Source organism: Ornithorhynchus anatinus, chromosome 7, assembly GCF_004115215.2.
Source record: "Ornithorhynchus anatinus isolate Pmale09 chromosome 7, mOrnAna1.pri.v4, whole genome shotgun sequence".
Classification (NCBI taxonomy): domain Eukaryota; kingdom Metazoa; phylum Chordata; class Mammalia; order Monotremata; family Ornithorhynchidae; genus Ornithorhynchus; species Ornithorhynchus anatinus.
In genome coordinates, this window is record NC_041734.1 from 57,780,537 (window position 1) to 57,797,847 (window position 17,311).

A 17,311-nucleotide genomic window follows, 5' to 3' on the forward strand; every position below is an offset into this window, starting at 1 on the left:
CTAGACTACCGTGTCGGCCTTCTCTCTGATCTCCCTTCCTCCTCTCTCGCCCCGCTCCAGTCTATTCTTCACTCCGCTGCCCGGCTCATCTTCCCGCAGAAACAATCTGGGCATATCACTCCCCTTCTTAAACAACTCCGGTGGTTGCCTATCAACCTCCGCTCCAAACAAAAACTCCTCACTCTAGGCTTCAAGGCTCTACGTCACCTTGCCCCTTCCTACCTCTCCTCCCTTCTCTCTTTCTACCGCCCACCCCGCACGCTCCGCTCCTCCGCCGCCCACCTCCTCACCGTCCCTCGGTCTCGCCCATCCCGCCGTCGACCCCCGGGCCACGTCCTCCCGCGCTCCCGGAACGCCCTCCCTCCTCACCTCCGCCAAACTGATTCTCTTCCCCTCTTCAAAACCCTACTTAAAACTCACCTCCTCCAAGAGGCCTTCCCAGACTGAGCTCCCCTTCTCCCTCTACTCCCTCTACCACCCCCCTTCACCTCTCCGCAGCTAAACCCTCTTTTCCCCCTTTCCCTCTGCTCCTCCCCCTCTCCCTTCCCCTCCCCACAGCACTGTACTCGTCCGCTCAACTGTATATATTTCCATTACCCTATTTATTTTGTTAATGAAATGTACATCGCCTCAATTCTATTTAGTCGCCATTGTTTTTACGAGATGTTCTTCCCCTCGACTCTATTTATTGCCATCGTTCTTGTCTGTCCGTCTCCCCCGATTAGACCGTAAGCCCGTCAAAGGGCAGGGACTGTCTCTATCTGTTGCCGACTTGTTCATCCCAAGCGCTTAGTACAGTGCTCTGCACTTAGTAAGTGCTCAATAAATACTATTGGATGGATGGATGGATGGATGGATGGATGGATGGATGGATGGATGGATGGATGGATGGATGGATGGATGGATGGATGGATGGATGGATGGATGGATGGATGGATGGATGGATGGATGGATGGATGGATGGATGAATGAATGAGGAGGAGGGCGAAAAGACAAGATGGCGGGCGGGGGGGGACATCTCGCGAGAAGAGGCAGTGACCGTTGGGCAGCGGGACATCTCGCGAGAGGTGGGCGGGGCCGGCGGCAGGCGCACGTGGGGAGCGGGAAGGGGAGCGAGCAGCGGGAAAGGCGGTCGAGATGCGCAAGGAGCCTCCGCCGCCGCCGGTCCTTCCTCCGCCTCCTCTTCCTCCTCCTCCTCCTCCTCCTCCTCCTCCTCCCAACGCCGCTCCCGACTGGAACCTGCCGCCCAACGCCCCCGCCTGCATGGAGCGGCAGCTGGAGGCGGCCCGCTACCGGCCCGGTGAGCCGGACTCTGACACTCCCCCCCCTCCCCCCCTTCATCTTCATCCATCCGTTCATTCCGTCGTATTTACTGAGCCCTTACGGTGTGCACCGCACTGACCCAACAGTTGGGGCAACAGAGACAGACCGTCCCGGCCCAACCATGGTGATAATGTTGGTTGGCATCTGGTAAGCGCTTACTGTGTGCAGAGCGCTGTTCTGGGGGAGATCCAGGGTCATCAGGTGGTCCCACGTGAGGCTCACAGTCTTCATCCCCATTTTCCAGATGAGGGAACTGAGGCCCAGAGAAGTGACTTGCCCACAGTCACCCAGCTGACAAATGGCAGAGTCGGGATACGAACCCATGACTTGTGACTCCCAAGGCCGGGCTCTTGCCACTGAGCCACGCTGCTTCTCAAGGTCCAAAAGTTGGGCCCCTCCCGCTAGGCTCCAAGCCCCTCGAGGGCAGGCGATCATTCAGTTGTATTTATTGAGCACTTACTGTGTGCACAGCACTGGACTAAGCGCTTGGCATGGACAGTTGGGGCAACTGAGACCGTCCCGGCCCAACAAGGGGCTCACGGTCCAAAGGTTGGCCCCCTCCCGCTAGACTCCAAGCCCCTCCAGGGCGGGAGATCACGTGGCTCAGTGGCAAGAGCCCGGGCTTGGGAGCCAGAGGTCATGGGTTCGAACCCCGGCTCTGCCAATTGTCAGCTGGGCGACTGTGGGCCAGTCACTTCACTTCTCTGGGCCTCAGTGACCTCATCTGGTAAATAGGGATGAAGCCTGAGCCTCACATGGGGCAACCTGATGACCCTGTATCTACCCCAGCGCTTAGAGCAGTGCGCTGCACATAGTAAGTGCTTAACAAGTACCAACATTATTATTCAGTCGTATTTATCGAGCGCTTACTATGTGTAGAGCACTGGACTTATAAGCTTGGAATGGACAGTTGGGGCAAGAGAGAGAGACTATCCAGGCCCCAAACAGGCTCACGGTCCGAAGGTTGGGCCCCTTCCACTGAACTCCAAGCCCCTCGAGGGCAGACGATCATTCAGTTGTATTTATTGAGCGCTTACTGTGTGCACAGCACTGGACTAAGCGCTTGGAAAGGACAGTTGGGGCAACTGAGACAGACCATCCAGGCCCCAAACGGACTCATGGTCCAAAAGTTGGGCCCCTCCCACTAGACTCCAAGCCTCTCGAGGGCAGGCGATCATTCGGTCGTATTTATCTAGCGCTTACTGTGTGCAGAGCACTGGACTATAAGCTTGGAATGTACAGTTGGGGCAACTGAGACAGACAATCCAGGCCCAAAACGGGCTCACGGTCCAAAAGGTGAGGTCCTCCTGCTATACTCCAAGCCCCTCGGGCGGGGATGGGGTTCCTAGTTCTGCTGGACCTCTCCCAAGCACTTACAACAGTGCTAGTCACATTAATAAGGATGGTTCATTCATCCAATTGTATTTATCGAGCGCTTACTATGTGCAGAGCACTGCCCTAAGCACTTGTGATGGTATCTGTTGCCGAATTATACATTCCAAGTGCCTAGGACAGTGCTCTGCACATAGTAAGCGCTCGATAAATATGATTGAATGAATGAATTCATTCAGCGCTTACTAGATGTCAAGCACTGTTCTAAACGCCATGGTAGAGAAGCAGCGTGGCTCAGAGGAAGGAGCCCAGGCTTAGGAGTAAGAGATCGTGGGTTCTAATCCCCGCTCTGCCACTTGTCAGCTCTGTGACTTTGGGAAAGTCACTTCATTTCTCTGGGCCTCAATGACCTCATCTGGAAAAATGGGGATTAAGACTGGGAGCCCCACATGGGACAACCTGATCACCTTGGATCTCCCCCAGCGCTTAGAACAGTGCTTGGCACATAGTAAGCGCTTAACGAACACCGTCATCATCATACAGGGTAACCAGGTCGTCCCACGTGGGGCTCACAGTCTTAATCCCCGGTTTACAGATGAGGTAACCGAGGCAGAGAAGTTAGCCCAAAGTCACGCAGTTGACAGGTGGCGGAGCCGGGATTAGAATCCACGACCTCTGACTCCCGAGCCCTTGCTCTTTCCACTAAGGTACGCAAACTCCTGATCCTCAGGCCTCGGACTCTCAAATTCCCAGCATATCTCTCCTTAAAATACATCCGTGTCCCTGACTACCAAACAGCATTCCACCCTCCCACCTCCAAATTTCCCTTTCCCACACTTCATGTCATCCCACCCTATGCCTAAATTGGCCCAGGTTGCCTCCCCAAGCCCTGACACCCTAAACTTCCCACTCCACTCTGCCTGCCAGATTTAGTGTACCTGAACCGCCAGACCCACTGGCCTCCCCGTGAGGAGGTCATTCCAAGTTTCCCCACTCCCTTTCACCCCAAACTCCTCCTGGTTCCCAGAACCCTCCCTAACTCTTAGCTTTCCAGATCCCCCTTCGTCACTCCCAGAGACCCGTCCCTACCCTGTGCTGGAGCTGACGGGCCATGTGGTCTCCCCTTGCAGATGGCACCCTGCTCCTGGGGGCGTCCAGCCTGAGCGGCCGCTGTTGGACCGGCTCCTTGTGGGTGTTCAAAGATCCCTGCGCGGCCCCCAACGAAGGCTTCTGCTCGGCCGGTGTCCAGACTGAAGCCGGGCTGGCCGACCTCACTTGGGTGGCTGACAGAGGCATCTTGGTGGCTTCCGATTCTGGTGAGTCGTAGCCCCCAGCAGGAAGGGGAGCCGGAAACATGGACCGAGGATCTAGATTGGGATCTGACCCTGAGTTTGAATCCTTACAGCTTCCCTACATTCTCACCCCACCTACCTGAGTTGCAGCCTCTGGCCAGTTGCCCTGCTTTAGGATTGGAGTGATGAGATCCTCTAGACTCTAAGCTCGTTGTGGGCAGGGAACACATCTACCAACTCCGTTGTATTGCACTCTCCCAAGCGTTTAGTACAGTGCTCTGCACACAGCAAGTGCTCAATAAATACCATAGATTGTTGAGGAGGTGGCCTGAAACGTCACCTTATCTATTCCCCTGCTTCAGGGTTCATTCTTTTCCTCCTCTCCACCTCTACCATGTCGCCAATCATAATTTGCTTTTGGCTGAATTTTGTAGTTGTAAGTTGCCTAGTTCCTTATTCTGAGAAATGGAGTGGTGTGAAATGAAGACCCATCTTAAAATAGATGTGTCTCACCAAGAACTTGGCTTACAAACAGGTCACCAGCCTAGCACACCCAGTTCCTTTTCCAAGCCTGTAAGTGAGTGGCTGTGTGCAAGGCTGCTTAGATGAATATGGAACTTACACTGAGGTGGGTGCCATTCAGAACATCCAGTAGCCCCTGCTCTCTAGAAGCAGATTCTAGAACAACCTACCTCTTTTGCTCTTCATGTAACTCAGCTTTCTGCTTCCTGCGGCCCCTTGGCTAAGGAATCCCCTGGAGGGATTGTTTAGCAGGGATTGGCGGCCTGTGGCTCTAGAATCACATTTTGCCACAGACTCCTTTCCCATATCCTCCCACTAGCCTTGTACACCCTCCCTCTCCCTGTATGCCAGACTACCACTTCACATCTTCTCCAAGAGGCCTTTCCCAATTAAGCCCTCTTTTCCCTGACTCACTCTCTCTTCTGCATCATCTAAACCCTTCAATCTGTAACCTTTGAACGTTTGCTATTCATCCCATCCCCAACCCCAAAGCACTTATATACATGTCCTTAAATTATGTATTATAAATTATTTACACATATTAATGTGTCTCCCCCTCTAGACTGCAAGCTTGTTCCAGGAAGGGAACGCACCTGCTAATTCTGTTTTATCATACTCTCCCAAGCACTTAATGCACTGATTGATTGAATGATCTGGTTCTTTTTGGAGTTAAGTGAGACTCTCAGACTGGGCCTCGGGTTAAGGGGTCTGGCAGACACTCTGAAATGCTATACCCACCACCTACCCCAAAGCCATGTAACAGGTGATAAGTACTTACTGTGTCCAGAGCACTGTACTAAGCATTGGGAGAGAATGCACAGGTGGAATTAGATGTAGTCCCTGTCTGTTTGGAAACTCACAAACTAAAAGGGAGCTCACTGCATCGAGCCCCTTGCTGCTGGCAGATGGGGAGGAACACCAGGGAGAGTTAGCCAAAGACAACCCTTCAGAGCACCTGTCAGCAACAGGTAGAGCACCCAGGACCCTTTTGGTGTAGGAACAGCTGAGATATCACATTGTGCTCACTGTGGGAGAGCATAATTTATATGGCTCCTGGTGCCCCATTAGCTCAAAGGTTTCCTTTTGTTTGGCTTTTATGCACAAAGGTGGTCCACCGGGCCCCTGAATCTCTTTGCCCCCGCTCTTCCGCCCCCCAGGTGCAGTGGAGCTGTGGGAATTGGACGAGAATGAGACGCTTATTGTCAGCAAGTTCTGTAAATACGAGCACGATGATATCGTCACATCCGTCAGTGCCCTCACCCCCAGCCTGCAGGCGGTCAGTGGCAGCAAAGACTTCTGGTGAGTCGGCCCCTCTCTGCTCGCCTTTCCTTTTTCTCCCTCCTTTCCCTCTTTTCCCCAGCCATCGTGGAGCCCCTTAATTGTGGTCTCCCTCACCAGACCCTCACAAATCCAGATGGAGAGTGGGAGTGGGGCTCCCATCTGGGTATGTAGGTTGTCCTGGGATTACTGGGAGCTGGGCCCAGCAGCCCGGGCCCCAAGTCTTCAAGAGAGAAGCTACAGCAGTGCTCCAGCCGTGGTGCCTCCTTTTCCTCTCCAGGCTCTTGAAACCCCTAAAATGGAGGCGGGGGGCTGGAAGGAGTTTCTGAACTCGATCAGAACGCAATTAGGTTTGACACTGCTGTCCCAACCCAGCCTCCCCGGCTGAGGATCACACTAAATGTGCTTCGATTTCTCTTTGCTCTTCAGTGTGAAGGTTTGGGACTTGGCTCAACAGACGGTACTAAACTCGTACCGAGGTGAGACCCCACCCCTGGCAACCTCTTTCCCCATTTCTCCCCTTAAGGTCCCCCTCTCCCTACCTCACCCATTCTCTTTGTCCATCTTTTCCCTGGGCCAGTTTTGGGCAATGGGACCCTGCCTACTAGGGGAGGGTCTCCACCCAGTGGCTAAGATGGCTCTTCCCTTCTTAACTCACAGCCACATTAGAAAACCTAAGGTGAAAGGGATTTAAGAGATCAACCAGTCTATCCCCTTGCCTTGGGTTAGAACTGTACCTAGGCAGATTGCTGCTCTTGCTTTCCTTAAAGATCCACAAGAAAAGAGGCTCCACAGCTGCTGTAGGTTCTGTCAGCCTTGGGAGACCTTGCCTAAATTGCCACAGCTCGCCCCGCCCCCCAGACCCTGTTTCCACCCAGAGCCACCCTGGGGGTTTCAGCCCCATTTGGAGGCCAAGAAGGCCTTTTGCTTAATGCCGGGCTTGAGCGTCCACATGCCCTGGCCCCCTCTGTTATCTGTATTCTGTGTAGCGCACTCCGGCCAGGTGACGTGTGTAGCCGCTTCTCCCCACCAGGATGCTGTGTTTCTGTCGTGCAGTGAGGTGAGCGGCCCCCCCACCGCCCCAACCGTTCCTGACCCCCACCTCCGTATCCTAGAGTAGGCCCTGCTCCTCAGACTCGAGGAGAAATTGAAACTAAAGCCAGTGGCGGAGGCCCGAAGCTCCTCGGTCAATCCGTCGGTCAGTAGTCTTTGTTGAACGTCTGCTGTAACAACCAGAATAGTGCTTGTCAAGCACTGTACTAAGTGCTGGGGGTCGATACAGGGTGGACACAGTCCCTGTCCCACGTGGAAGTCCCAGTCCAGGTATGAGGGAGTAGGATTTAATCCCCATTTTACAGCTGAGGGCACGGAGAAGTTAAGTGACTTGGCCAGGGTGACAGCAGTCAAGCGGCCGAGCCGAAATTGGAACCTGAGTCCCCTGACTCCCAGGCGTGTGGTCTTTCCACTAGGCAGTGCTGCTTCTCTGTGTGCAGAACATGATATTGTGCACCTGGGAGAGTCCAGCAAAATTAGTAGCCACGATCCCTGCACTCAAGGAGCTTACAGTCTGTTAGGAGAGACAGACACCAAAATAACACATAGGAGGAAATAATAGAATGTAAAGATATGTACGTTAATGCAACCGGGGATTGTAAGACCTTAAATACCCAAGTGGCAAGTTGTGGGAATATCAAGTAGCGAAATCTAGAAATAAATCAGGGAATGCTTTGTAGAGGAGATGTGACTTCAGAAGAGCTTTGGAGCGGGGAGAACTGTGGTCTGCCGGATATGGAAGAGGAGGGAGTTCCAGACTGACGGGAGGGCGCGAGTAAGAGGTCGGGTCTTAATTCTTTTCCTTTCAGGACAACAGGATCTTACTGTGGGATACCCGGTGTTCGAAGCCTGCGGCTCGGCTCAGTGAGTCCGGTGGGGCGGGAAGGGGGCAGGAATTAGTAGTAGTATTTATTAAATGCTTACTGTATGCAGAGCACTGAACCAAGTGTGAAAGACTGGGACTTAGGCACCGACCTTGTCCCTCCAGGGGAGGAGTATCTCTCTTTCACCTCCTTCCCTCTTACTCTACTGTTTATTCGTCACCCTCTCCCAGGTTCCCTGTCCTAAGGTTTGACTTCCCAAGCCAGCTCAGGGGTCCCCTCTGCTCTCTCCTTGATGGTGATTTCTGGAGCAGGAGAAGTCCTGGGTGGGTGGTCCAGGGCCCTTCTCTCAATGAGAGAGCCTGAATCTCACTTGTTGCCTGAGATCCTGTGGGTGTGGATCAGGTGCCCCAGGGGTTAAGTTCTGGCTCTTTCCTGGCCCAGTCTCTGTCCCTCGCCCGGCCATTGTCCTCAGTTCAGATCTTCTTCCTCCCCTCTCTGCAGGCTGTGGGGCCCCTGGTGTCCTTCCTACTTCCCTGGCCTGGCACCCTGAGCAGAGCGACTCTTTTGTTTTTGGTAAGGACTTTTGATGTCGGATCCCGTCCCAGCCGGTGGGGAGAGGGGAGGGGGGAGCGACCCGGAGGGAGAGATCGTGTGACCCTTTGGGTGTCCGGTGGCCAGAGAATGGGAGCGACCCGGAGGGAAGGATTGTGTGCCGCCCATTTGGGTGTCCGGCGGCCAGGATCGTGGCTCTTGCCTCCTGACTGCCCTTCCTGCAGGCGATGAAAATGGTACCGTCTCCCTGGTGGACACGAAGAGCCGCGGCTCCACCCTGACCTCGACAGTGCACTCCCAGAGCGTCACAAGGCTGGTCTTCTCCTCACACAGGTACCACTCCCTTACCTCCTCACCTCAGCTCTCCTCCCGCCCCATCCCGCCCTTGAAGCTGCTCCCTTCTCCACCTTTTTGAGACGGGGGTAGGGGGTTTCCTGCTGCAGCTCAGGAGGTCTGGCCGCTGGGCCTGAGATTCTGATCAAACCAAATTTCTCAGTTCCTTAGTTCTTGAAGGTGTGGGGTCCTGTTGCATCCCTTTATTCACCCCTCCCTCAGCCCCACAGCACTTCTGTACATATCTGTAATTTATATTTAAGTCTGTCTCCCCCTCTAGGCGGTAAGCTTGTTATGGGCAGGGAACGTGTCTACCAATTCTGCTATATTGTACTCTCCCAAGCATTCAGTATAGTGCTCTGCACACAGTAAGCACTCAATAAATATGATTGACTGATTGAAAAAGAAGGGAAGTGAGACAGGGAAGCAACGGCCGATAAACAGTGAGATTGCATCAGATAGACTGAAACTGTTATCATTCATAGGCTGTTCATTTGTGGAATTTTCCTTTTTTTTCCTGGTTCTGATTCATGATTATTGACTTTTCCCCGGGGTCCAGGACCTGTGGCTGAATCTGTCCATGGATTCGTCACGGTACCTAGAAATTGCTGTTACTCTATAACATGGGGGTTGCGATTTTTTTATGGTATTTAAGTGCCTAAAATGTGTCAAGCACTGTACCAAGCACTCAGGTAGATATAAGCTAATAAGATTGGACACAGTCCATGTCCCACGTGGGGCCCACAGTCTTAATCCCTATTTTACTGATGAGGTAACTGAGGCACAGAGAAGTGAAGTGACTTGCCCAAGGTCACCCAGCAGCTAAGTGGCAGGGCTGGGTCTAGAACCCAGGTCCTCTGACTTCCAGGCCCATGCTCTATCCACTAGGACACGCTACTTCTCACGTTCCCCTGTAATGCGGGAGTTGCAGTCTTGAGAAAAAATTGTGCTGTTTTACACACTCACCCACGCAAGCTGTTTCACCCTCGGAGGTTGACTGTCATAGCGAAGAAGGCTTGCGTTGTCAGATGAACTTTCCCTAAGCAGCGTGGCTTAGAGGAAAGAGCACAGTCTTGGGAGTCAGAGGATGTGGGTTCTAGTCCTCTCCACATGTCTGCTGTGTGACCCAGGGCAAACCACTTCACTTCTCTGCCTCAGTGACCTCATCTGTAAAATGAGGATTAAGACTGCGAGCCCCATGTGGGACAACCTGATTATCTTGTATCTACCCCAGTGCTTAGAACAGTGCGTGGCACATGGTAAGCGCTTAACAAATACCATCATTATTATTATTACCCCAGCGCTTAGAACAGTGCTTGGCACATAGTAAGCACTTCTCCAAATACCATCATCTTCATCATCACCAACCTTCAAACCACACTTTTTGCTGGAAACGTGTTACGGCAGGACTGAGAGCGTACCGTGCTCCACAAGTTAGAAGCACTTAATAAATCTGATTGATTTGGGAGATATGTAGTACAGAGCATAATTTTGCTTGATCCTAATCCAAAATGAGGCTGTACGGGAACTGGAGCAAAGGTCCTCATATAGTAGCAGTAGAAGTATTTGTTGAACACCCACTTGTGCAGTGTACTGTATTAGACTCTTGGGAAGTTTCCTGCCCACAGAGAGCTTCCGTCATCCTATTCCTCCTGCCCCCCTTTTCCCCTCCCCGCATTGCCAGCTTCCAATTTAAAATTCCAAGGAGCCCTAGGTTTCTTAGTCTTGTGGTTAGAGCCCGGACACTGGAAGCAACCCAAACCCACAGTGCTGCACGTGCTCCCAGCCCTGAACTGGAAAGCTCAAGTGCTTGTGACTCTCCACTGGGCAATTCCCTGTGCGGAGTCAAAGGGTCGCGGATTGACTCTACGGAAACAATGCCTTCCAGGTGTCCTGGCCCCCTTCCTGCTGGGGCCTCAGGGAAGACCCAGGCTGATCTCTTCCATCCTTCCTTGTTTCCCTCCCCCCTCTTCCAACTGTCGACTTTAGGCAGCAATTTTCCTGCCAAGGAAATGGTCTGGATTTACTTATACAGGGTCTTCTCTGTCTGCAGCTGTGTTGATCTGCCGGACACGGGTGGGGAGTGGTTGGGAAGGGTGGGGAATGGAAGAGGGGAGAACAGGGTTTCTTCCTGATCTTTGTAAGCCTCTACTGAACAGCTTTGATCTCTCTCCTTCCCGCTTCAGCTCTCCCTTTCTCGCCTCTGTCAGCGAAGACTGTTCGGTAGCTGTCCTGGACCCCAGCCTCTCAGTAGCGTAAGTGTTGCCCAAATGGGTGGTGTTAGAAGCTCTTGGAGGGGATGGATGGGTGGGCAGATTGATGGGCACGATGGAGACTGGGTTTGTACTTTTCCAAACAGAAAGAGCGCAAACTCCTCAGGGCTTTGTATAGCTGAGGAATGAGGTGGGAGAAGGGTGGGGTTTGCAGAGGCTGAGAACAGTTCTCTCCTGAACTTCCTGTAATGACCCAGTCTGGTGCTTAGGGGTGTGAGCAACTGATGCCTTAGCTGTGTGGAAATTTTTATTTTCTTTTTGTGTTTATTCATTTATTAATTTTTGTGTTAAGCTCTTGATATGTGCCAGGCACTGTATCAGCCGCTGGGGTAGATTCAAACTAAGGTTGGACACTGTCCGTGTCCTGCATGGAGCTCACATTCTTAATTGGCGTTTAACAGATGAGGAAGCTGAGGCAAAGTGAAGTGACTTGGCCAAGGTCACAGAGCAGAAAAGAGGCAGAGCTGGGATTAGAACCCAGGCCCATATTCTTACCTTCTAGGCTGCACTGCTTCTCAAGTTCCACGGGTGCCACATCCCTCCCCCCCCGCCACACACACATGCCGATCTCTCTTCTCCCTTCCAGGTTCAGAAGCCACGCACACAGGGACTTTGTGCGAGATGCCACCTGGTCCCCCCTGAATCCCAACCTGCTCACTACAGTCGGCTGGGACCATAGGGTCATCCACCACACCGTGCCTCTGGACCCAACCCCACGCCCCGTTCCTGAGGCCAACAGCATTAGCGAGTAGCCAGTCAGGTAGAGGCCCTGGACTCCTGGATCCCCCATGAGCAGAGGGAGAGGGCCAGTTTGCTTTATTTTCATCTCTTGTTTTCTCTCTCGCCGGAGTCCGACCGACCAGAACGAGACCCAAAAAGACCCTCTCCAACCAAGAGATCTAGCAGCATCCCAGAAACGGAAGGATGAGGCTCAGGTGATGCTGGAGTTGGGAGTCCCTGGCGGCCGCCCCCATGGGGAGCTGGACAGAGCCGGGGAGCCCGCCGGGACATTGGCTCTCCTTCCCCTCTTCCCTTCTGGTCCAGTCCGGTCCTCCAACAGGGAAGTTCTCCCCCCCCCTCCACCTTTAAGAGTCTGGTGCTGGGAGCCTCTCCCCCTTCCTGCTCTCATACCCAGTGTTACTTTGAATTGGGTCAAGGTCCATCTGTTACTTCCCAGGAACCAGCAGTTAAGACAACCAAGCAAATGGAGAAGGGGAGACGGGGGAGCCCCTGATACTTTTAGGCCCAAGTCCAAGCTCCAGGCAATGGGGAGAGGAGACGGGGCGGACTAATCCCCCATCAACTGTGAAGCTGGATGTTTCCTCAGACATTTCTGGTTTGCCGTCTGTGTTGGATCAGGCTTGTGTTCTTAGGAGGGAGTTTTGATTAATAAAAATAAAAAGCAGATCCAGACAGACTCTTTGGCAGAGACTCCTGGGGAGACTCAACCACGCCCTGTTGCAGTCTCTTCCCCAGAAGTCTGGGGCAATCTCCTCAAGGGGGCTTTGTCACTTGAGTGCGGGAGCTTTAACCCCTCTGCCCCTTGCCGCTTCCCAGAAGCTGAGCCAGTCAAAACTCTCTCCGTGGCCCCTGGGCTCGATGACCTGACTGAGCTGGGGTTATTGATAAGACTTGGCAGAGACTGCTAATGGAGAATCCAAAGTTGTGTTTATTGAAATAAAGTGCTTGCTCTTTTTGGGGGGTTGAGGAGGGGGTCCCTCCTCCCCTCCCCCAGTTGAAGAGTTCCTTGAGTTTTTTGTGTCCTGTGGGGCAGGGGGATATGGGGTAAAGCACGCCTGCGGGGGGCGGGGGGGGAGGGGAGTGTTCTCGCCTGTCACCCAGGTATGTTCTTACCCTTTTGTGCTCAACTCTACAAGCGAAAGATGTCCAGGATGGAGCAGCAGTGGGGGTTGGGGGGTGAAATAGACCCAAACTACAAAGAAAGGGGACAGGAAAGGCCCGAACTCAGGAGGTGGCGGCTGTGAAAGGCTGTTGCTGTTTCATGGACTGGAGTCTGAGCTCACCCAGATCTACCCAGGAAAGGGGATGTGAGGAATGAAAGACTTTCAGTTTAGCCCTTTAGGTGGGGCTGAAGTTCTTCACTAGGGAACAGTGGAAACTGGTTTGAACCAAGTCCCTGGCCAGCTTAACAACACCCAGCTGGGACCTGGTTTATTTGCCTGACCCCGATAGGGTCCAGCCGAAAGGAATTATGTGATAGTTTGAATAGATAACACCACTAACACTTGTGAAATCAGAATTTCCCTGAAGTTTGAATCCAGGCTTCCCCAGCCAAAGGGCAGAGGGATAGAGCAGGTTCTCTCTGACTTCTCCAGCAGGAGGCCAGAATTCCCCTCCTATCCCACTGCATTAGTCTCAGGGTCATTTAGAAGTTTCAAAGGGTTTTTTGGTTTTGTTTTGGTTTTTTTTCAAAATGGTATTTAAGCACTTGATAGATGTCAAGCACTATTCTAAGCGCTAAGGTAGCTACAAGTTAATCAGGTCAGACAGTCCCTGTCCCACATGGGGCTCACAATCTAAATCGGAGGGAGAACAAGTATCTCATCCCCATTTTACTGATGAGGTAACTGAGGGGCAGAGTAAGTGACTTGCCCAAGGCAGGCAAGTGGAGCCAGGATTGTAACCCAGGTTCTCTGACTCCCAGCCCCGTGTTCTTTCCAGTAGGCCATGCTTCTGTCCGTCCTCGTGGGCGGTGCCCTTGCCTAGCTGTGACAAACCGTGGAGAAAAGGAAAGTGTTGAAGGGTTACAGGGACATAAATAGCTACTCGATGCAGCATCCTCTTGGTTCTGAGCGAAGATCTCCCACCCCCGCCATCCCAGGACCTGCTTGGATTTCCCCTACAGGCCACAGAGTAGATCCTTTGACCGAACAAATCTCTATGGGCAACATTTGTGAATTCAGCATCTATCCTGCCACCTTCATTTCCTCTACATCACCTCTCGATTTATTAGGTTTTTGCAGTTCACCGAGGCCACGTTCACTAAAATCACCAATGACCTTCGAGCTAAATCCAGAGGGTCATACTCTATGTTGATCCTCCCTGACTTTTCAACTGTTTTTGATACAGAACCGCTCCCTCCTCGAAACACACTCTGGCCTTGGTTTTTGCTGACACAATACTTTGTTCTCCTCCCACCTCTGCTCATTCTCAGTTTTGTTTATCGTCTTCTCCGCCTTCTATCCTGCAGGGGTCTGTCCCGGCCCCCCTCGTCTCCTGCTCTTCCTTCACTCTTAGGAGCTCACCCATTCACATGGTTTCAGCTAGTATCTCTGTGTAATAGACTCCCAAATCTATCTCTAGCCCTGACCTCTCGTGACCTGCAATCTCACATCCCCTGCTCCCAGAATGTCACCACTTGCAAACACAGAGTCCAAAACAGAACTCATTTTTCCCTCTTAAACTCATTCCTCCTTATAACTCCCACTGCTCAGTCACCACCCCTAGCATTACCCTGTCTCAGAAGTCTGCAGCCTCGATGTCACCTCCGACTCCTCTCCTTCCATGCTCACATTCAGTCTCCTGTCAGACCCTGGTGGTCTTTTAGCCTGTAAGCTCACTGTGGGCAGGGAATGTGTCTGCCAACTCTGTTGTTTTGTACTCTCCCAAGCACTTAGTACAGTGCTTTGCATACAGTAAGCGCTCAGTAAATACCTTTGATTCTTCCTACACATCTCTCAGATGTTCCACTTCCCACACAGCTACACCTAGATACATCTGGTCATATTATGGCTCGACTGCGATCAGCCTCCACATGGGCCTCACAGCTTCCAGGCTCTCTTCCCTCCATTCTGCTTATGCTGCTGCATGGACCGTTTTCTTGAAGTGTCTCTCTGAATACATCTTCTCAAAACCTCTACTAGCTTCTTATAACTCCCCACATCAAATGAAAATTCAAAATCAGCTTCAAAGCTGTCCACCACCTCGCCCCTTCTTACCGTTCCACCTGGCTTCACCCACTATTTCCCAGCCCACTCTTCATTCCTTCCAAGTCAACCGAGCTGTACTTCATCCTCGACTCTCCCGTCTCAATCCCCTCATACATTCTGTTCCCCTGGCTTAGATCTTCTCAAATCTGACAGACTAAAACTCACCCCGCATTCAGAGTCCTCCTGCAATCCCACCTCCAAAAGCCAATCCTGATTAATTCCCAGCACCGTTGTGTATGCCCGATAGCTGTTTCTGGCATTTATGAATGTATTTATACCCCTCCTCAGCACTTTCGTATTTATTCAATTATTTATAATGACCTCTATTAGTAAATGCTTTTATGTAGGTTTTCCCAGTTAAAGGATAAGTTCCTTGTGAGCAGAGAATGTGTCACTTCTTTGTCTTGTACTTTCCCAAGCGCTTAATACACTGCATTACATCTATTTGGTACATCGAGAGAAGCGGCATGGCCTAGTGGATTGAGCACGGGCCTGGGAGTCAGAGGGACCTGGGTTCAAATCCCAGCTCCACCACTTGTCTGCTGTGTGACCTTGGGTAAGGCACTTAGTTTCTCTGTGCCTCAGTTCCCTCTCCAGACCACAAGCTCATTATGGTCAGGCAATGGATCTGCTAATTTTTTGTATTGTTCTCTCCCAAGCACTTAGTACAGTGATCTGCACATAGTAAGCGCTCAATAACTTCCACTGATCGATTGCTCAATAAATACCAACCCTACTACCACATGGGGATTAATTGGTGCGGAGTAGCTGTATCCCTTCTGTTGTCTTCTTCCCCTGGTGGAACATGGACCAGGCCCAGAATTGGGCTGAGGTGTAATTAGATGAAAGCTTGGGGTTGGAGATGAAAAGAGTCTGCCTCTGTTTCCTGTCCGCTGGCAGGCACAGGCAGGCCCATTCCACAACCACTAGGCAATGAGGCAGCGTTCTGCCATTCCTCCCCTCCCAGCCATTCCCTCCCAATGGCCCTTGTCTCCCCATCCTCCAGTTTCAGTGTCCCCCCTCTCCTTCTTTATACTCTGTTTCCCAGCTCCTCTCCCTCTAGAGTGTAAGCTCGTTATGGGCAGGGAATGGGTCGGCAAACTCTGTTGTACTGTATTTACTCTCCCAAGCGCTTAGGACAGTGTTCCGTGCACACTGATGATGATGCTAAGCCAAAAATGCTTGCAGCACCCCTTCTGAGGCTCCTCTGCCTGGGAAACCCTCAATTATCCCTATGCCTCACAACTCTCCTACCCATCTCCCTGCCTTTAGCCATTCCCTTGGCACCTTCCCCCCAGAGCAGAGAGCAAAGAGCAGGGTAGATGGCTTGATTTTACCCCTTCTGCCTCTGCACTCTCTGGGTGGAGGAGCTGGGAACAAGAAGAGAGATCTCCTTGCGGTAGACCCAAACCTTGAGTGAAGCTCCCACCGCTGTGAGGAGAAGCGGGACAGATGGAAGGGCTGGAGCTATGGGCAGGACGCTGGAGGTCGGCTGCTCTCGCCCTCATTCTCCACACTCAGCTCTCACCGGCCCTGCCCCCGCTACCTTATCTGAACAACTCTGCCAGAAACACCATGGCCTAGTGGAAAGAGCCCGGGCCTGGGAGTCAGAAGGACCTGGATTCTAATCCCGGCTCCGCCACTTGTTAGCTGTGTGACCTTGGGCAAGCCACTTCACTTCTCTGTGCCTCAATTACCTCATCTGGAAAATGGGGGTTAAGACTGTGAGCCCCATGTGGGACATGGACTGTGCCCAACCTATCTTGTATCTTCCCCAGTGCTTACTACGGTGCCTGGCACATAGTAAGAACTTTACAGATATCATAAAAAAAAAGCTTTTGCAGGGAGGGCCTGGCCCTGGCTGCTCCGTGTGCTCCTGAGCATGAGAACGCTGTCAGTTGAGTTTCGGGAACCAAAGCGAAGCCTCCCTGGCCTTGTTCATCCTCTAGTCAGTCAGGCAGTCGTATTTATTGAATGATTATTGTGTGCAGAGCACTGTATCATGCACTTGGGAGAGTACAATATAACAATATCGTAAACTCACTGTAGGCCGGGAGCGAGTCCACTATCTCTGTTGTAGTATACTTTCCCAGGCGCTTAGTACAGTGCTCTGGACACTGTAAGCTCTCAATAAACACCACTGGCTGATTGATTCACTTTCATTTCACATTTCCTCCCTTGCACAATAGCCTGGCTCAGAAAGGATCGATCTATCAATCAATCAATCAATTGTAGTTATTAAGCATTTACTATGTGCAGAGCACTGTAGTAATGGATAAGTAAGCCTCCCCCAAGCCTCCTTTCAAATTGGAGGGGCGACCTCACTTTTGCCTCAGAGAGAAGAAATCCCACCAACGCCCACAGTTGGGTTTCCAGTAGAACCCACACTTGCCTCTGTGCCATCTGTAGCAACGGCTTAGCCCTTGGCCCAGCCCAGCCCGGGCATGACCCCACTGCTGGGGAAACTTGTGTAACTGGTCCCCACTCTGCCCGTGTGCCGAGTGGGCGTTGGCACCAGGAAGAGGTGAGGGTGTGAGGGGCAATAAAGACTGTTCAAACCAGTGGAAATATTTTGCATT

The 17,311-nt window shown here is 52.2% G+C and overlaps 1 protein-coding gene across 1 annotated transcript; it reads left to right on the forward strand.

Moving 5' to 3' along the window:
- The first annotated feature begins 1,080 nt into the window (after nucleotides 1-1,080).
- On the forward strand, nucleotides 1,081-12,524 carry WDR77 (WD repeat domain 77). Its single transcript, XM_029069781.1, has 10 exons — nucleotides 1,081-1,300; nucleotides 3,786-3,971; nucleotides 5,627-5,768; nucleotides 6,177-6,226; nucleotides 6,737-6,807; nucleotides 7,610-7,664; nucleotides 8,126-8,197; nucleotides 8,401-8,509; nucleotides 10,696-10,764; nucleotides 11,369-12,524. Exons 1-10 carry the CDS (start codon nucleotides 1,138-1,140, stop codon nucleotides 11,532-11,534), a joined length of 1,083 nt encoding a protein of 360 aa, XP_028925614.1. The 5' UTR covers nucleotides 1,081-1,137; the 3' UTR covers nucleotides 11,535-12,524.
- The last annotated feature ends 4,787 nt before the right edge of the window (nucleotides 12,525-17,311 follow it).